At 40.6% G+C, this 21725-nt stretch overlaps 1 protein-coding gene across 1 annotated transcript in view; it reads right to left on the reverse strand.

Moving 5' to 3' along the window:
* Positions 1 to 21245, reverse strand: part of LOC111269726 (uncharacterized) — a 45188-nt gene extending 23943 nt beyond the window's left edge. Inside the window, exon 1 of the mRNA XM_022849538.2 lies at positions 20311 to 21245. Within this exon, the coding sequence (XP_022705273.1) occupies positions 20311 to 20581 (271 nt within the window). The 5' untranslated portion in view covers positions 20582 to 21245. The remainder of the gene's footprint in view (positions 1 to 20310) is intronic.
* Between the last annotated feature and the right edge of the window lie 480 nt (positions 21246 to 21725).

The following is a 21725-nucleotide window of genomic DNA, read 5'->3' on the forward strand; positions in this document are numbered from 1 at the left end:
GTTGCGCTGTGTAACGGTGACTCAGTCTCGGAGGTAAGAATTTAACCTGATTCCTTAAGCTTCGACCAACAAACCTCACTGCTGGACTTACTGAAAATACCTGTTCAACCCAGGTTCTAGATTACGAAAGGGGACGCTTCAGCACAATCGCAGACGAAACACACCAGTTCTTATTCTTCGATAATTGTGTAAATTCAGACGATATGTGTAATCGATCGGTAATATCTCCTTTGGGTCAAATGAAAAGATGCTTTCAGTTGATTATACGTATCGATTGATGAGGAATCCCCGTGCTAACTAGTTTTAGGGGCACGTTGTGGTCGAGCCCCGGCATAGACAGATCTCGCTCCATGCTAGCAGCCACCAGTCTGATGGAACGTCTAACGGCGATACCGGACGTATAACTCGAAGCATAAAGGGCTTAATATCTGTAAAATAAATTCACATACTTTCTTTAGCTGCGTTAAGTTTTTACGACGGTAAAAAATACAGTTACCTCTCTTCAGAAAGTAATCGCCGAAGCAACGAAAAGGCAAGCCGCTCATAGGGAACACACTATGCTACACGCCCGGAACTTTAAAAATGTCCACCGCCATATCTGCAATAGAATTGCAATAAGAAACTCTCTGGTAAACGGAATCCAATTCGTCAATCCGAGGGAAAAATTCACAATAAACAATAACAAGAAAGCCAAACCTCTAAAGAAGCACTTCGAAGAGACGGATCCGACCGACAATCGACGGCGTTCCGCAAGGATCTCTTTGACAAGTTGTACAGAGGGTTAGTGTTTGTCAATTAAACACCTGAAAAAGCTGCGGTCGAACGAAGGCCTTCTATGGCCACGAATCAATTTGGCCTACGAGTATTCACTCTACTGTTGTGGGTTTTTCGGGGGTAGCTTGACGTACGAAAAACCTTTAGGATAGTTATAATATGCCTTGTCTACAAACAAAAAAGTTCATCGTATCAAATTCAACTAATAAGCACCTAGTATCGTTAAACTCTGTAGTGTGCAAAGGATCATAGCTCAACTCATAAATAAACATACCAAAGCAGAAAAACTAATATCGAACGCAGATCAGGGCACAGTAGAGCTTCCAGCTGTTGGATACTCGATCTGATTGGACTACCAAGGACAACGAGGATCTGTACTTCTATATTGTATGCTTCGTCATCAAATCTGCTTTCAAACGCCTGATACACCTAAAGCTGTTGGCCTTTCTAACGCGCTTCGGAATAGAAGGCCTCTTAGTGGCCTGGTACATAGGACCTTCTTATGCATCTATTGTATAGAAAATGCTTAATGCACATACTGCTGCCGTCAGTATCGGTAAAAGCGTACGCGAATGTTCACGAGAGAAATCCATTATGCAGTAAGCTTTGGTAGACTTTTATGAATGAACAAAAGGACTGGACGAAAAATTACGCGTTGGAAAATGCGCCACCTTACATCTTGGACATGAAACTGTAGCATACGTAGCGTAAACCCCAGAAAGCAATTTAAGATCTATTTACGTCTAAGCCTCTGAAGTACTTAGAACACCCAGCAGACTCAGTGTTTCGCGTGGAGAAACGTCTCAATTGAACTCTATAAGCATTGTATCTATTCTTCAGTCGATACCAAATTGTTTCGTAAACACATGGAACTAATTATGCAGCATTAGTGCTGAATCCCGGTCTAACCGTATATAGGGAGCTTTGAGAAAAAGAAGAGTAGCAGGTAATATAACTGAGATCTACTTGACATTATATCTACTTTAGAATATATTGAAATTACTCTTAAATAGACCTTTGAATATAACTGAGGTCAGAAGAGTAATCTTTTAGCTAGTAACAAATCTCCTTTGATGGAGGTCATGGGCCCCGTTATGTAAGACGGTACTGAACGTTCTTCATGGAGTTAAATCGAGATGGAACACTGTCTATTTGAAAGCAAGTAAAATCCAGTGCACGAACCATACTGATTGTTCGATTATTTAACTGTTAGGTGACTGCCACCCCGTTCGAATATGCGCACATAAATAAGTATTATTTTAGCCCCCTGTAAAAATAAAAAAATATCTCGTTTTAGCCCAAACTATGAGTGAGTTAACAAAGCTCATGGAGTGAGTCGGGACAGATTTCGATTTATAAGTTGGAGCCAAGAGATTAGTTTGCCGCCATATTCCCCTTTGATCCTTATTGATTGGAAATGATACATTTTTCCAGCTGACTACCATCTCTTTAGCTATGGCAGCGTCTTGGAAAGAAGCCGAACTAAAATACTGAGAAAGCTACGGTTTGCTGGTGGCAAATCTCAGGTGGTGTCAATTCAACGATACCAATGTCATGGGGCTGTAACGGCGAAGATACTGAATCAAGTCCGACCCTCTAGAAAAGTACAATCATATTTTTTATATTTCCAGGTTCAGTGAATTTATGATGTGGGCTATTGCACATTATACGATCGTATAGAAACTGTAGCACATCCCGACGCTATCTTTTAAAGATATCTGAATTTCTAAAAAAAATAACAACTAGAGTCAAAATATGCAAACTAGAATAACGCACCGTTCGGCTAACCACCCAAATCACGGCCTATTACCGGGCGACTAGTAAATAATCAATAAAATAATAATAGCTTTTGACACCAACTGGCGGTTTAAATTTACTCTTACTGTGACAATATAGAATTCCTGGGGAATACAGTATAGTTTAAGGGCGGCTCACCCTGCACCATATTGTTGCGCTTGCTTAACCCAAATCTGTCTCATCCCAACCCACTTTCCTCTATATGTGACACATATATGAACACACAGTGTAATAACACGCTCGAGGTCGGCAGTATAACATCTAACGGGCCACACATTGCACCAAAAAGCTTAGATCGACGACTTAGTAGAAGTCGTACTTGCTTACGGCACCGCTGTACGAGCACGTTCAGGAGATCCTTTAATGATAACGATAGCAAGAATACAGATAGCGTCGTATTTGTAACTATTAGCAGTTGAAAGCGCGAAGCAATGAGCTTCTTTGTTGCTTTATTTTATGTTGGCTCGTTGGAAAGTATCGACCATTTCTCAGCTAGATTACTAGACATCACATATATCAGGTAATATGGATAGGTGTTGATGTTATGTGAAAGCTGGCCTCTGATAGTAGTAGATATAATAAAACTGCTGATATGTCTATGTTTAAATTAAGCAGGATAGGACGCCTTGAAAATAAGTGACACTAACGTAGAACTTACATTTTTTTACGATGAAGACGTTGTGCTACCAGGAGAAACGGCCGAAAGGGGGTTCTATCGCTTACCCATATTCTTGAAATTAGTATGCAAGTTATGCTCCTCGTAGTGATCGATCAAATACAGAACAAAAACACGAAGCTATTGCCAGTGTTACGTGGGTATCCAGTTTTGAACTATTTCAAAGAGGAACTCAATTTTCAATAAAGAAAATTTACTTGATTTTATTTCCATCTGCGATTTTCTACAAAAACGCAGCGGAATCGAAGCGTCTCTAAAACGTTTAACAGCAGGTGGCGAACAATGAATCGTGTACGACATATAGTAATGCACAGCTAAAAAAATAAACAAGATCATCTGTGGCAAAGCCCGTGCTGACGCCAAACAAGGTGATCGTGGAAAAGAATAACGCTTTGTGAATTGCTGTCCCTTAGCAGACCAATAGATTCGGGCATCTATTGTTAGTGAGTAACGAGATGCCGTTGAAGAAAATCAAGCGGCACTAGTGAGTAGGAAACGCTTCAGCCTGCGCCATGATAGTTAGGCCGCATGCATACTTAGATACCCTGAGAAAAACCGAGAGAACACTGAAAGGCGCTCGTCGTATAGCCCGGATCCTGCGTCATCGGCAGTCCATTTGTTTCAATCTCTGTAGAACTCTTTTAATGGTGTTGATTTATTTCGATGGAAGGATGCAAAGGGTCGCTTGTCCAGAAATCGCAGAGGCTCTACAGCAAGTCTTAGCATTTGTGTTGGCAGAAAATGGCGAAAATCGTAAATAAAAACGGTACATACTTAACTTAATAGGATTGTTTCGAAACATAAAAAATAATTGTTTCAACTTTGGCTAAGAAACGGTCTAATACTTTCTTGACAACTTACCAAATCTCCGTGCGTGCACGAGTGACCTCGAGTCCACGCGCGCATACATTCGAAGTTCTTTCACTTGGAACTTATCGTAAATCATTGGGGCTTCTTACCTTTCTTGTTTAAAATGTTCCTTCGCCCTGTTCGCTCACGACGGTGCTCGCCATCAGCCGCTTGTAAGTTGACCAACTTCACGCACCGAAGGCAAGGAGAATACCACCAACAACTACTCAAGAACACTCAGTGTCGAGCGAATTTGTTTCAGCAATATTGGCGTCAGTTACCTTTAGTACATTGTGGCACTAGTTATTTTCCTGACATGAGGGGGATTGCTTTTACCACTTTGACGGGTGCAACGGACTAGACTCTTATAGGCAAAGATGTCTCCTTTTCATTCTACTGCTATTCCGTTCTTCGGCTGTTGTGTGAAATTTTAAAGAGACAAGCTATAATTTTGGACATGTTTATTTTGACTTTATTGAGAGAAGCACCCACCTATCATTATGAATGCGTAGTTGAGTATTTGGGTTTGTTTTACAGCTGTCGTAACAGCAACAGATAGAGCAACGATTGTTGTCGATAGAAGTTGATCTCGTGACGGTTCCGTGATGTAAGACGGTGTGAATAATATATATATGTGCTGAAATTTGTGATGCTTGTAACATGTTTAAAGCTAGGTTATACAGAATTTCTTCAATGTAACGCATTCATAGAAATCGCTGGCGACCAAGCACTGCCTGCCTGCCTGCCTGCCTGCCTGCCTGCCTGCCTGCCTGCTCGCTCAACAATAGTATAGCAAGTATAGGAATATTTACGAACGATCAACATCAAGTGTAAATCCCGTCTCAAACAGACTACTATAACTACAGCCTTGCGGGAGGGTTTTCATTTTATCCATCGGCTAAACACATAAAACAAAGTTGTGTTTTCTTCAATTATACAGCTTCCTCTTTTTCGTGTCCGAATGTCACGACTTTTTAGATATTTCTATAATATATAATAACCGATCAGCGCAAAGCCGTGATCAATATATTACCTGGCAGCGGGTGTTAACAAGCAGTATTTAGAAAAAAAAAAAGAAAAAAAAACTCGTAATTAATGCTAGTCCGACCGAGCCTAAGTATTCTTAGAGGCCCTTGTGTGTGTATAAATGTTTCCATCGTATATTAATACTGGAAACGTTTTGGACGGGGAAATGCGTGAGGGTGCACTTCAGCAACTTCTCTTCTTGAACTACGTAATGATGCAAATCTAATTTTCAACAGCATCTATCCGCAAAATAATAGACTGACTGCTAAATGTAACTAAAAAAACACTTAACTAACTGTTGCCCTTTAGAGTCCCTGTAAGTAGGGTAACGTTTTAATAGAACCAGGAGGCATGTGAGGATTGGTAAACGTTACGTCTAGATTTGGACCACATTCGATGACAGTGAATAAATAAGAAGCAACGGCTTCAACAATCTGTGGCAAACCTCAAATAACGCCAGGTAGAATATTGGAAAAATATTAGGCACTGTTAATAGCTCCTAACTAGACTGTAACAAGCCATTAATTAAAAAAAATAGGCTGGAACTAATGAACAGAAAAGGCATGACAATGCAGACCACATGCACCTTAGGATATCCAGTAGAAGTTAGGAAAATGTTCATGCATCCGCCGTATAGTCCGGATCCTTCACCATCAGACTGTCTGTCTATCACCTGTTTCGGCCTCTACAGAACTTCGTTAATAGTGGCCTAGTTTAAGTAGAGCGATGCAAAAATCACTTCTCATAGTTTCTCGGCTACAAGCCAGAAAAATTCCATAATGATGGGATTGTGGTCCTATCAGGAAACAGCAGAAGGTCACTGATCTAAATGGCGCGTACTTGATTCAGTAATAACGCTCTTTGAAAACATGCTTGCCTAAAGTTTAGTTTAAAAACCCTATACAATCCTTTTTTTTTTTTTTATAACGACATCGAAGCGTATACGTGTAATTATACCAAACATTTATCTAATATATCTAAATTCTGGGAACGAATATCAGCGCGCGGAATCATTGGGACGCAGATCGATATGCAACGCAGAAGGAGCCACGGAGAGACAAACGGACGACTATGTATGCACATGCTCATAGACGTATGTAGACAAATGATTTATAGAATTAATTGCAACACAAATATAAAACACATATCATCGTTCGTCCGAAAACAACGGCGATGGCGATAAGGGCGACAGAAAATGACACTTCGCGCCCTTCTGGCGTTGCCGTATACTCGCCATCATACGACGCTTGCAACAGCATAAGTAACCGCAGTGACGGTAACGACAGCAACTGGATCAACGCAGCCTTTTCACAAGCACTGATAGGTATAGGCTTCAATAGGTTGCTAGCGTTTGGCGTCGGATCGTGAGAGTCGAACGGAGGGCGCGGGCCCCCGGTCCTCGACACTCAGCCATCCGACGGCCAGGCAACAACACAAAGATCGCATTTATCAGCTGTCGGCCTAGTATCATGGTTGACGATGCTAGCGACGACTGAAGAGTTGAAGGAAACAGATTTGATCCTGTTCGCCGCGCCAAATCCGTACTGAGAGCTTTTTCTATTAGACTAACAATAATATTAATATTATTGCAAATCTTCATATTTTCATTACAGTTATTATTACCATTAGTCCCATAGGCAGCGTCAGGGTGAAGGCGGATCAAGATTCGTTAGAAGGTATGAGGTTCATAATATTACGCTTCGATTCTGTTTCCTTTACTCTGTCGAACGTAGTAACTTTGTTCGCTTTTGTGTTTTTTTTTGGGTTAGGTCGAACACTTTCCGCGTTTGATACGTTATTATCGAAACGATGCTGTCTTTGGAATTGTGTTATTGCAGCTTTGGGATCCGGTCAGTTAAACGTCAGCTCGGAACACTTTGTTTACATCCGAAAGTCTGCTTACTTCAGTAGGAAAACAATGATCTAACCGAGTTTTCGTATTCGTGAGAGTTTTGGTCTCAAAACCTTGATGCGCCACTAAATATTAGTATTAATTAGGTTCTATTACCTGTGTTTGTGTGTGTGTGTGTGTGTCGACTTTGACGTTTGTCTATGTCCGAGTTCGAATCTTGAAACCGTAACGTGTCCCAAAGCAAGCAAATAGGTTACCCCTTAAGCATCACGGGAACAAGTTTCATTGCAGGCAAAAGACGAGGTACAGCCGAACTGTAGTACCATAAGATAAGAAGATTCACGAAGGTTCAGGCTTTTTTTCAAGAAACATTTTTCCTTGCCGAAAATCAGTAAGATGCAAATAAATACAACGATCAGGGTAGCACTGATCCACAATGCTCTGTGCATTGCAATGCCCAAACGCAGTCTGTTGGGCCTAAAAATTGGTCTTCAAGTGCTTGTTTTATGTCGTCCTCTAGCTGCATTGTAATCTAAGCTTCGTTTGTTGCATTTCGTCTTGTTAAATCGTATAATTTTTTTTTTTTTCTATAGGTATTTTTTTGCGCACGTATGTGTGGATGTGTGCCGTAAAGTAATGCTGAAGCAACATTGTTACAACTACGCCTGTTGCTAGTGTTACTGCATCTACTACGACAACGACCCCAGCGTCAACTCTACTGCCTTCGGCATGTGTTTTTTGTCGCTCATGTTGGCTTTTGCGTAATTGTTATGGCGACTGGCCACGGCTGCTGACGCTATTTCAACTATGAAAAGAATAAATTGTACCTAAATCAACAAATACTCTTCGATCTACGCTCGGAGGCGGCCGATGGTTCGCGATGACAAAGTAGAACCGTTTGTTGGTTCGAAGTCAAATTCGGCTCGTGGCCATTTTGGCTATTCCTTTAGACTGAAGACGGTAAAAGTCAGGGAACACTAAAAATATGTATATTTATGTATGTGTGTGTGTGCGTGCGTGCGTGCGTGCGCGAGTGCGTGTAACATACGTTTGACATAGTCGCGACGGGTCGAAGTAATAACAATTGATAATAAAAAACATTTAATCATATTAAAAGCCATAACTGGAGCAATGAAATACTTGAAAAGCAAATTTTCGTACAATTATTACTATACATTTAAACGTGGCCAAAGTTGTTTTTCGAATGTGATAACCAGACCGGTGTGTGTTGTCCGTATCTGAAGTGAAGAATGAAGAACAAAATTCCAAATAGATAGGAAGAAAGATTATTTATTTTATACGCTATCGAGGTTAATGTATCTAATTGATGCTGCTGCTGCTGCTGCTATTTGATATGTTTGTAAATCGTAACATCCCGGGTAGCGATTAATTTACCATATTTGAGCAAGGTATAAATGTGCATATATACAATGTGGTACGTTTAAACTAGGGGCAAATTTAGCGGACCGTTTATCGTTCATTCGCCGGTTCTAGTACCAGACGGAAGCCAGCCTTTCTACAACAGTACAGCAAACTTACCGTGGCAAGCAACAGAGTGCCGTTTTCGAAATCCAAGTAAAAATCAGCCATTATTTTTCCATTGGACAAACCCCGATCATCATTTTTGGTGGAAGTGGACGCTCTACGATTCAGCTTCAAGTTTGAAAAACTCGACAGAGATTTCTATAAAGCTGACTGGAAAACTATCAATAAGGTTTAGATTCAGACAGCTTGAAGGTCTACTAAGGAATGGCTCAAAGTGCTATCTTTTGATACACCTAGGCTTTTGATAGAGAAACTGGCGGCCGTTCGAAAGCAGAGAGTATAATTTCTTCATCCAGATAGACAACGTATAAGATTTTTTTAATTTTTTTTAATTTAATGTTTAATTTTTTTGGGTGTCTTAAGCCTCTCAATTTTTAGGCCACTTGAGCCTATACTTGGATTCTGTTGGTTATATTGAATCAACATGACTGTTGAAGCTGTTACTTCTAGCATACGCAGAAAGATTTCGACCTACACACACACCAACCTGTGTGTATGCTTTATTTTTCGGCGGAACAGTTCTTTGTATATTGTATTTATCTATCGATATCGTGCGTTGACATCGTCACAATCTATTTCTTCATTCCTGTGAAATTCTAATTAAAGTAGAGAGGGCTGCGACTTCCAGCACTTCTATGCTAGGTATTTGATATATTACTATTTCATTGCACCCGCGCTGCCCCGAGGCAAAGATACGTCTATAATTAGCAAGCATAAAAAGCTATACTAGTTAATTATAAACAGATTTCGCAAGCAGTAAGTTTAGAATTAACAATATAAGTAGGCTTATATTTGGGTCAAATATATATCTAAAACTGAGTTCAAGATGAACGATGCGAGCCAGCGGCGTATTGACCTTGTAAAGTCTCGGTGTTGGGAAAAATTTAGATTCTGCAAAAATGTAAATCCCTATAGAAACCCTATAAGACGGTGTCAAATTTGATTTCTAATAACTAGCAATAAGCCGTTGCTATGAACGAAGCACATTGTTGTGCACCGGTGTTACATAGCACAACTAACATTAGGAAAAGGAAAAATTCGCAACGTACAATACCAAAAACTATCCATTTTCTCAAAGCTCAATCATGTTTTTTCTACGCATAGACATCATTTGCACCTTGGCTTTGAATGTTTGTCCTATTCTAAATAAATTATAATTTTAGACATCTTCATATCGATGGGGCCATGGAAGTCTTCTAAGGAAAAACGCGCATATACATTTCGAGCAGGCAAATACGCATCCCTAGGTAAACATCGTCACTGATAAACAGTACAGTGATCCCATGAAGCAACATATATATTGGAATTTTTCATGTTAATTATCATAAAACCCTTCAATGAGGTAGGCCACTCGTTCTTAGTTAGCCGCTAGTTTGTTTTGGGAAAAGGAGTACAAATTATAAGATATAAGCACATAGATTGGGCCTACTATACTTTGCTAAAATCAGTCAGGTTCAATATCGCTTGCATAAGACCTTTTAGGTCGCGATTGTTCGACCTGTACCTCTACAAGTGTCCGTGTATTAATTTAAAAGTGAACACGCGCTTACTCTTCAGTATGCACATAATTCAGTGTTGTTGTGTGCATACATCTATTCAGCGCCACTGATTTTTATTGCCTGCAGTGTTTGTCCTTGTGCCTTGACGCTCGAATACAAATTGGTTACAAGCTATACAGAGTTACTGGATAGTATACTGCAATTTGTGCTTATATATTTGGTCATATATTTCTTCAGAGGAGCCTACGCAACCGTAAACGCGGCACTTAGTAATAAATACTGCATCAGATCCACACATTCGATTCAACCGTCTTTTGAAGAAGATTGCCTTCACTTATTTTGAAGGTCAGTTCGAGCTCGGATATAATCTATGAATCGAGAATTGGTAGACGATGTCGGAGCTGTATAAAATCTGCGCGCATCTTTTCACACAAACTTGCTAGTCGCAAAGGGCAACTTTAAAATAAGACTAAGCTTTTCCTTATCCACCTTGTAAAAATATGTTATATTGTGCAGTTCGACATTGCTAGCTCAATGATACTTGAAATCTAAACAATATACGCCCCTGCTGACAAATATATTATACTATCGTTTAAATATCTTTAAATAAAATATCGTTAACCAGGTACAAAGTATTTTCTCGATGCGTCGTCCCATAGAGTAACACAATAATACCAATTGCAATGAATGATAAACCAGAAATCTACGATGAGCCTTTATCGCCATTGTGAACAGATGAAAGGGCTGGCGGCAGCTTTCGACGACTACCACTTGAACATTTTGCCCCAAGATGTCAACCGGAAACAATGGAGCTTCTTTACTAATAGCCCCGATTATTAAAACGCCATATATACAGACACAGAGCTTTCCACCGTTTTTCGTTTACTCGTTCTGGAACTTACTGGACCAATACTAATAACTTACTGAAGCAAAATGCTGGAAACACCGGTTAGTTGGACTGGTCAATTGTTTAGTAGTTGTAGTCGCAAGCCGTCAACGACACATAAATGCTATAATATTTATAACCTAAACAAATTTTGACAAAAAAAAATCCTATTTCTTATTAAAGCTTCTATAATATCGTCTATTAGATGTTAGTAAATCTTATTCGGGTAGCTCCAGTTAGTAAACGGGTAACAGTCTACCACGCATAATTAAACAAAGTTTTATAAGACTTTCATTTACATGCATATGCTATTATGTTAAATGACATATAATGCAACACCTTGAAGCATGTGTAGTCTAAAAATCTAAATATTCATATTATTTAATTATCCTATTTTACAGCGTCCGTATTTTGCTGTTACTTTAAGGCGGGGGAGCACTTCCAAAGGTCTTGAAGAAGATTTTCTTTGAAGAAGTCTATTATTGCCCACGGGGGGGGGGGGGGTCGGTCCTGCTTCAGCGTACAAAAAAGCCAAGTTCGCAATTCTCCGAAAAGCTTACATTTAAGCCTACAAATTCTAAAGAACAAAAGACGCACGAATAGATGAATGTTGACTTACGATGGTCGTATTACGTCATACAACGAATCTGCGTATGAGTTTTGACCTTTTGTAACTCATTGAGCTAACGCTTTGGCTCATTCAGCTAGGTTTCGGCCTGTTCGTTAAAAAGCGAAAGAACAAGTACGACGTCCTGCCGTCCTTTGATGGGCCTTCTTCTACCTAGTAGGACTATTAACAATAGTAGCTTCAAATGTGATCGTGGGCCGTTTGCACGAACTGCAAACAGATACGCTTTTATGTAGATATACCCATACATTCTGTTGGCTCGGTGTCACAAATGATTTTGCATGTGAAATTGATAGTGTAACTTTAAGTTTAGACAGCTGTCTACTTTGTAGTTCTCAATCGTTTTAGTTGCTTGGCTTGGCAGAATAGTGTTGCGCACTTCCGCAATCTCCTCTAGTGATCCGTAAATGTTATATGTATGGGCGTTCTGAGCATAATGTGAAACAGAACTTAATAAAATCTTCGACGACGGACATTTGTGTTAAAAATTTACCTTCGTCCAAATGTTGAAACGTAGTTGTCGATGGATTGAGTTCCTTGAAGGGGACGCTAATGAGAATCACATAGTCTAAAAAGAAACGGGAAATAACGATAAACAGAATACGAGTATCGTTTCAAGTTCCAGTTCCTTTTGTCCGACGTCCTTTCGGTCGCTTAATGAATTTACTATTTATATACATATATAGTTTAGATAGAAACCAGTGCATATCCTATTCAGACACATTTATCGAAATTAGGATTAAAGCATGCCTAGGAAGAATGCATGCTCAAATAGTTAGGTAGAGCGTACCTCGGAGAAACGAGACGTTAGTCTGAAGTAAACTAAAAACACACCGTTTGTTAAACGTTTCGACGATGAAAATAGTTCTGCTTGTAAAACGGCATTCTGTATAATGACAAAGGATCGATGGTCGGCGTTGCTATCATGAGGTGCGATTGCTTTGTTTGAACAAGCGCTGCTTTAAACTACTCATACGATGTCTTTAACGACTTTCTCATTTATTCATCGGCCATATCGTAAGCATAGCCTTAGTACCTATACGAAGTCTATCCTATGCGCAGCAAAACTCTCTCTACGCTGGTTAATTTACCTTGAAGTGTTATCGTTTTGATTAAATACGCTAACACCAAATTTAAATAATATAGCGGCAAAATATTAGAGCTCGTACCGAAAGCTTCATCGGCAGTGCACGCACTGTGACTTAGAATGCTAGCTCTATTGAAACAAGTAAATCAATTGCTTCATTTTAACCGCAGACGTCCACAGTATAGTATTAGACAAAATGCTGCCAGATCAATGGAGGCTCGTTGTGTTTTAACATAGTATAACGAAAATCAACATTATAAATGAAACACACCATCAATCTTCTATATAAGTATTTAATTTAATAGTGACTTGAGATGACAGAACATGATGTGTTTACTAAAACTGATTGTATAACTTTTGTGCAGGGGCGTTAATTATAAAAAAAAAAACTGTTAATTGTTCAGGATCTTATCCTATGCAGGTGTCTCACTGTCACTAGCTTGCAGTGCACAGTTCAGAGGGGCGTAGCGGTAATGTGGGTTGCCTTGTACACACCGGGAGCAAGATGAGCAGGATATTAAGGCGCCGCCCCCTACATTAGCATTAAAAGTGTATTAAGCTAATTACAGTTTAATTTCCGCCCCCTTGGCCTCAGCAAGCGACATACACCTGGCTTCTCGTACTCCCCTTGCGGCTCCGTGAGACTCGCTGGTTTGCTGGCCTCATCATGAGATCCTAGGCACGCCTAGGAGAGACTGAACCGCATCCGTCACACAGTTTAGGTTCGCCATACTTCCGAATTCATATACCTGTTCTGATCACTTAATGGTACAGCTGCCGTTAAATTCTTAAACTATTCCAATCTTCATCAAACATTCTATAACTTGTTATAACTTTTGATTATCCGAATACTATGACTTCAGTTAGTCTTGATTACACGTTGATGTCTTCCTGATCACGAGATAACTACACATACTGGACAACGAACTCTCTCGGCGACCATAGATTAGAAAAGAACAAAGGTCCGTAGTTAATTTAAATTTTTGATTTATTCAAAAACATTGAACTCAATCGGTCAGCGCAACTGAGCCAAAAGTAACTTCTGAAACTAGCATTTATTCAGAATATATACTACACCAGTTAACTTGCAGGGCAATGTCACCAGGGTGCTGATCGAGCGCACACTATCGTCAAATCGTGAAATAAGCTGATGAATGTTCGCACAAAAAGTCTTTCATACAGTCTCGTCGTGCCCGATTGCCGGCACTTCACTTGTCTTGAAATTGTACTTAACAACGCCTATCGACTCCGCTCGCTTCCCGCTTAAAGACCATCATCATAGACACTCAATTGGGAGGATTATGCTTAGTATGGATTTCCTGTCCCCTATTCTCGTAGTGTACAGCCTGATCAGTCAGGGCCCTTCTGAGGAGGAAGCAAAAGCAAAAAGGCGCAGTAGTGTATTCCCTCCCCGCCCAGCCCAGCCCAGCCCTCCTACCTCGACCGCAGAAAAGGCCCAATTCGGATAGGGCGGTGAGCGCTCTCCGCCTGTTGTGGACGTCTCGAATATCTCGCATATTTCACTTGTAAGCCGTCGCGTTAGTCACGGGATTAGCACGGCCACAATCTCCGAGGAAGCCACGATTACTGAGGTGATGATCGGCACCATTATGGTGATCATGGTGATGGTGATGGTGATGGTGTACTGCTGCTATCGCATGGAGAGGAAGAAGCTGAATTGCCTCTGCAGATGATTATCGAACCCGATCTAACCATACATTGCCGTATAGAGTACCGAATATCAACTCAATTTACTAGGGGACTCCAAAAAAAAGTCAAAGCTCTCCGTATTGAGTTCTAGCTGAAAGAACAACAGACCTAATGAGTGGCTTAAATGATATTTATTGAATCATCCCATTTTGAACAACGTTAAATCGCACAATGGCAATTCATTCATGTTCTAGCCGTCTCAAACTGTACTACAGGCGCCTTAGCTACCGTGTTCACACCTGACCACCCCCTACATCGCTAACAGCTGTTCACTCATGAAATGCATCGACAGCGTCTAAAGGGGCAATTACTGCCAGAATTTTACCAGAAAAAAAAAAAACACCACATGATAATATCTCGGAAGTTGTGTGATACTCGACGTAACTACGTTACTATAGGTACGCCATCTCTGCCAGAGACAAGTAAAACGAGCTTATTCATAAAATGCACACATAAGAACATACGATTACACTGCCAGAGCGAAATCTAACCGAAATCTGCGATATTGTGCAATTTATATTTACGTACGTATAAGGTGCGGCTGCTTAAATTGGGACTTTGTTCTATATGTTGTTCTAAAACAATGCGTCAATAAAAGCAAACGTTTCGCATATACCGTAAATGTCATTGCTGACGGTCATATTGATTCCATATAACCACCATCCACCGTTATTAGCACCAGCTTCAATAAAGCACTCAATAGTGAGTGTGAGAATTCACATCCAGTAGAACTATTGTATTCTGAGTGATCAAGACCCCTTAGTGGAGGCTGATTTCGCTACGAGGAAAGAACGGCAACGGAATCAAATTTATCTATTATTTTTTAAAATGCCCCTTATTTCGGTATTAAATATGCAGGCGTAAAAAGGCGTTTCAAGTCAAGTCAAGTCATTTTTAGGATTCTGTTAAGGCTTTCAAACCTCAGACCTATAAGGATGTTCCGGTTTGTAACGTGCAAATTTTTCTCGCATTATTTTAGGAAAACTGCCAATAACAGAAACTATCGATTTCGGACAAAATAGGAAATACTTGATTTTTGTGGGCGAAGATAATGAACGATTGTTCCGTTTCGCTCATATCGCAAAAATATGACACATTGGCTTCCGCCATGACGAACTTGTTCCGTTATTGGAAAAAAACACGCTTTTTGCTTCTACAAGAGTAAACAAACAGAAGCCCCCTTCGACAAACATCCCGCCAAAGCTTATCTAAGTTTAGCCATATATAAATATATATATATACACGAGTAGTACTAACAGCATAATTGAAAAGATATAACAAGCTGTCTGATGCCAAATAGACCGCAATACGCTAGTTTTAGCTTTGTTGTTAGCAGCAATATACAGGGCGTTCAAGAAATGTATACGCTGTTTTACCGGTCACGGCTCTCTGATTGTGCTTCCCTATCAGAGCGCAAGTAATTGAAAATAGTAAGTAAGTCAATATTAACTGATATTATGATGATGTAATATTAATATAAATATTTTAAAATGGTAGCGGAAGTATGAAAAGGTAGCGCAAGTATAAGGATAATATGGCTGAAAGTTTTGGCAACGCGACTTACAACTGATCAGATGAAAAATAGGTGTAAAGCGGATGGAAATGTTCAAGAGGTTCGTGGACGACGTCCCGGTCAGACACATCAACAAACCGCTTAAGAACGAACACTACAAGAAATATTCCAAAAATTGGCAGGACAATCAGGTGACAAGCTTGGCAATAACAAATTAAGTGTTTATCGCATTGAAGGACGTCCTAACAATAGCAATGCTATCAATGAGAATGATCCGGACTGAAGAAACAATTTTTGCCAATGATGTTGGAAAAATGTGAGCAAGATTGTTTCCAGCAATAAAAAATGGCCTAATTAATCGATACGATTGTACCTATTGGACAGGTGCAAATTCGCATGGCACGCACGAACACCACGTAAATTTACCAGAAAATATAGGCTTTTAAACACAAACCTAGATAGAGTTTTTGATCGAACAGTAACCGGCAGCAGCTGCTTGAACGTACTTTGAAAATCTATTTTATCACTTGTGCGGTCGGACTTTGATGAAGACGAAAAATAGAAAAAAAAATTAATAAGCTGAAGCATCTACACACTATAATCGTGATCTGTAAGAGCATATCTTCCAAACAGATGGGTTGGATGAAGGGTTCCCTATCTGTTTCTTAGGCCTGTTATTTATGTAAGGACACCTAAGTCAGGCAATCAGTGACACTGGAAGATTTAAAAGCCGCAGTTTTGCAAGAATTAAATGTCTGTCGGAGTCTGCGTGCTCACTGCCATTAGCAGTGTATTGATGTAGAATCTCTTGCAATTTAAATAGAAATAATGTGTATATAGGGAAGGACGTTATGATTACAGACATATTTTTCAGGATTATATGTACATATATCTATATATACATATTAATCGGTCTAAAATAGTTATGACACAATGGCCTGCGTCGCTCTTTGTCCTTGCAGTATACATCTGAGTCTCCAGTAATGGCTAGATTTAGAACATTAGGACCTTTCTGAAATGCGTTCTGTTTTTCTCACCGTTTTATCGAGGAACTATTTATAAACGTATTATAAATAATGCATTCATTCATAGTTTGATCGTGAAAACGCTCTAATTTTACAGACATACTTCTCTTATAAATGCATCGTGACTTTTGAGCTGACCTGTCATTGGTGAGAACTCAGGGAACCGCACGTCAAGAAGCTTTGCCAGGTGCATGCCGTTGAAATCTGTACAGCATCCTCCGAACGATGCACATATCGATGGCGTCACTCAATTGATTTAAGACAAACTATCAAACAAGGTAAACGAACCTCTTTAACAACGTATTTCAAACTCCTATACGTAAAACTATACGTATTAGAGGGTATGCTTTAAAACGTTCCGAGTTGATAACATACAAACGTTGGCACTATCTAAATGGATTGCCGAACTATATAGTTGTGTCGAAACCGTTAGCCCGTTAGGGCATTTAACTGCTGCACCAAGTTGGCCTTAGACGTGGTCGACTGAGTCCTTATTATATAGAAATTCTATTGTTAGATAGAATCCTTTATTTTCCATACATGACAGTGCTCCGTACAGCTGCCCGTTCATAACAATAGATGATAACCTTTGCAGCAATCAACGAGTAAAATTTCTAAAGCGGGGATTTGAAACTGGAAATTGACAACCAACTTGCTTGAAGCGTTCTCGAATGTAGAACCCCTACGGTGCGTAAGCAATACGAACTGCTCGATTGTGATTGTCCACCCCCGCATCCAATAATTCACGGTCGAATGTTCCTCCACGACTTTAGCTTGCCACTTCTATTGGTTTTGTTCATAAGACGGACCAGAGCGTCATCTAGCCATGTCGACGGTTACCGATGGCTGAGGTCCCTCTCAGTTTTCCCTGCCCACGCTCTCGTCGGGGCGCGTACTAACGTCCACAACCCTCATGCTGTCAATAGTAATAATAATAATAATAAATAATACAAATCAAATAGAAACAAAATTGACCAGAAGACATTCGGCACTTCTGCATATTAGCTGAATTCTAACGAACATTATGTTCAAATATAAATAAAAAATCGTACAATTATTATCTTAATTCAGCTGTTCTAGCCACAGTAGGTCCTCCTCTAGGCTGTTGTACATATTTATTCTAATCACGTTTTTAGGAGGCTTCTCGTACATACGAAAATTCACAAAAAACAATACAACTAATTTGTGTGATACACGCTGGGTCCAGAGTGCATCAACAGCTCTTGAAAGATAAAGCATCTTAATTATAAATCATTTATTTAAATAAAATTAAAAAATTCACCTATACTCTAGAGTCATGGGGCACTGATTTTTCACTTACATCGCGGACATCGGTGAGTAGAAGTGGAGAACCGACATGGGAATAGAGACAATGGAGTCATTTGTTTGTTTGTTTGTTTATCCACAACATTTCGTTACATTTCTATCGATACACTTATATTCAGACACAATTAAGAAAGGCTCCATGATTCAAGTTTGGTCCGGTTGGGGAAGTTACGTTTTGAAGCACAAGTACAATTGACGACGAGATAATAAAAAATGCGACTAGTAAACACTGACGTATCAAAGGTGCTCTTTTCGTAATCCTGTTAAAAATCGATCGACTACAGAGTGCAGTCGTTCTATAAATTTCGAAATACTATAGAGCTTCATTTCTGTCATTCTACAATTGTTAACGATATATACGAGCCCCTAAGATCGGTTGTTAATACTTAAATATTGTATTGCATAAGTTGTGTCGTACGGTTGTCATCCGGTGGCTGTATTCTCCAATTGATTTGAATATGCCCGCCTTTTTCACAATCGGTTCAGCGTTTAGCTCTATGTATGTGGCGATAGTGTCGCTACATGCTATATGCGTACATTAAGTTTGGCCACTGGTAATGGATGTCTCGTTTGACTTCACTGTCAAATTGCAGCAGCTGGCCAGCTTGAAAACCTAAAATGGTCGCTGTGAATGTGGCTTAACAAACACAATAAACAACAGCTGTCGGTCAAAAAGCAATTGGAAAATGATTGTTGTTGTCCAAATCATTAATAGTGAGTTTATAACAGAAAGTAATCCAGTAGAGCAACACGAACACCTTTCTTCAAATAGGTATTATTTTCACCCCTATAATGCTGCAGTGACATTCCATTTGCGCACTAAAGTCAGGTCCTCTGGCTCCTGCACCTCTAGTGTTTGCTTCTTGTACATTTTGCCTTTGGCCACTTTAGCTTAAGTCTCACCCGGTTTGCGTTGCGCCCCGTCCCCGTGATAGCTTAGTGGAAAACGTATTTGGGTACTAATCTTAGGGATATCTTGTGGTTTAAGTCCGAATCTGATCGTAAACAGACTTATTCTCGTGGTTGGAGCGGGGCGTGTGTCTGATATAGTGTCTAACAACGATATCCGATGTGAAACTCAAACCACAGAGGCGATCACTGTGCATATAACAGATTTCACCGTCAAATTTTTATACTCACGTTCGAAGTGAACATAACTGACCGTTATGAGGCAAGGAAGAATATAAACGAAGGACCATGGGCAAAGTTTACAGTGCATTGTACAAACGTTTGCTCCTTATGGAAAAGTTGTTTTGACCAATGAGTCATTCATTAGAAATCGAGGTGGCCTAAAGAGATTCTTGCTTAATTGAGTGGGAATGGGAGAAAGAGGTGGAGGAAGAAGAGAATTAAAGGATCGATACCTCAATGGGATTGAAGTTTAAAAAAAAAAACATCATTATTAACAACCTGGGAAAAAATCGGAGTAATCAAACGTTCAGCTCTGGTGCCAGACAGCACATCGCATTAGAGAGTGATTCAGGTTTAAGTTATTCCGTGACAATGTCATATTTCTAGAAACGTCTAGCTACAGCCTATTGCACGAGGCCGAAGGCGCCCATACGATGGTTTGCGTTGCCATAGCGGCTAGCGATACATCAAAGCTAAAACTAGATAAAAATCGAGCCAAAAGAGATATGTTTAAGTATCGCAAAGACAGTACTTGCATTTCAAAGTTGATCTGCATATTTCGATAACGCATTGTAACGTCTCTCACGTCACCAAGTTGGTGAATTCAAATAAATTGAAGTTGACAGGTTATTGAAATGGAAATCGGTAACTAATGGTACCGAGCGCAGTGAGTAGTATTAGACGCTGCTACGCTTGCTTGCTTCTAAGATACTTTCAGTATTTAGTATCAAAGAATCTTACAAAATGAACAATTATCTTTTCTATATTTGGCGGTTATTAATGGTATTAGTGCTCATAGGCCCTCTAAAACCAATTGTACGGAATAGCTCCCTGCCACCAAAGTTATACAGACTATAGTGCGGTATAGGAGCTTTGGCTCCACAGGATATTACTGAGGCATTAGTGCAATCAATTAATTAAGTTACGTTTGCGATAATAAACTTGACGCCAACCTACTAATGATGGATCGAGAAAGTGCAACTGACCTGTCCTAAGTTGATCGATGCTGTTCTGGCTGTATTCGTTAAGGTCACTGTTACCATTATGGGTATGGTCCTTCTGTCCACTAGCGTGATGATGATGGAAGTTATTTCGGTGATGATTGCTATGACGATCGGTTCTGAGCAGGTCGTCAATAAGGTAACTGCACTTGCGTCTCTCTTCAACCCGTTGTTCACCGTCCACCTCGGCGTCAACACTAGCGATAAGCGGTCGCGTTGAGAGATCCAGACCAATGCATTCGCTTGTCATGGTCATATTAAATCCGAAACACAGACTATTTCGAAGTCACCTCACAGCCTGAACGCTTCTACCACAAGAATACCAAAAGTCCGTCGGACGGTAGCGAGGACGACGTACCACAGAGTAATTGTGCTTTACCTCACATTAAGGCGTTTGTTTAGAGAACACGATCTCTATTGAAGAGTCTTGGAATTCCATCCTCCAGCAACAACTGTCCATTTAGGACGCCTTCACGATCTGGTTCTAATTTACTGACGAAGCAGGTGAAGGTAACGCAATGTTTAGGAAAGGCGCACGGTAACAATTCGTTCGTCTTGTCAATTAATAATAATTCTATATATACGCACATACAATTACAGTGGATGCATTAATATTGATAACATTATTGTTGGATTTAGTTTAGTACTAGCTGGATGCTGCTGTATAGCTGGTTATGGCTGTGGCTCTCCGCACCGTTCTTCAGGATGGTATCAGTAGTGTTGTATACCAATGGGGAGTGCGCGAACGCCGCGATTCCGATGTATGGGACAGGGTCTCTGTGCCTAGTGCCTTCGAGGTTATTTGAGCGGTTGTTCGCGCGTCTCGCTGCTTGCTGAGAAAAACCACAGTCCCGCTATCAAGACAAGGCCCGGCGGTAGAGAGCGAAGAGTGTCAAGCTCTGGCTCTACTTGGTCCCTCGGATGCGGATGGGCCCTAGGCCCGTTCAGCCGTCTGCTGCACACCGCCGCCCATCCCGCGATTGCCTCTCGCATAGGGAAACGCCGCAAGTTTGGGGCGGAGTCTGCTGTCTTGGGCGGGGCTTCTTTAGGCGGGGGAGTGGGCCTCAACGAGGGTAACGAAGGGAACCTAGAGAGATGCTTTAGGGGATGCTGACGGGAGATACGATGCCTCGGGGCGCACGAGGAGACAGAGGGGCATGAGGAGAGGGAAACAACCTGACGGGGGGATTGTATTTAGGGATAAGATGGGATCGGGTCTGGTGCTCTCGCTGCTCATCGTTCGGACTAAGCGAGGCGCTAGCCGGGTCGACTGTCGGCTTATCGCCGCTCTGAGGGAGACGGCCAACGCTCACCATCAACCAAAACGAATCAGCTGATCGTTGCGAGCAGACGACCGGAGATCCCTAAATCGAGGGGTAGTCCCGCTTCGCGATCGTTCG

Source organism: Varroa jacobsoni, unplaced genomic scaffold (assembly GCF_002532875.2).
Source record: "Varroa jacobsoni isolate VJ856 unplaced genomic scaffold, vjacob_1.0 scaffold_1408, whole genome shotgun sequence".
NCBI classification, from domain to species: Eukaryota; Metazoa; Arthropoda; class Arachnida; order Mesostigmata; family Varroidae; genus Varroa; species Varroa jacobsoni.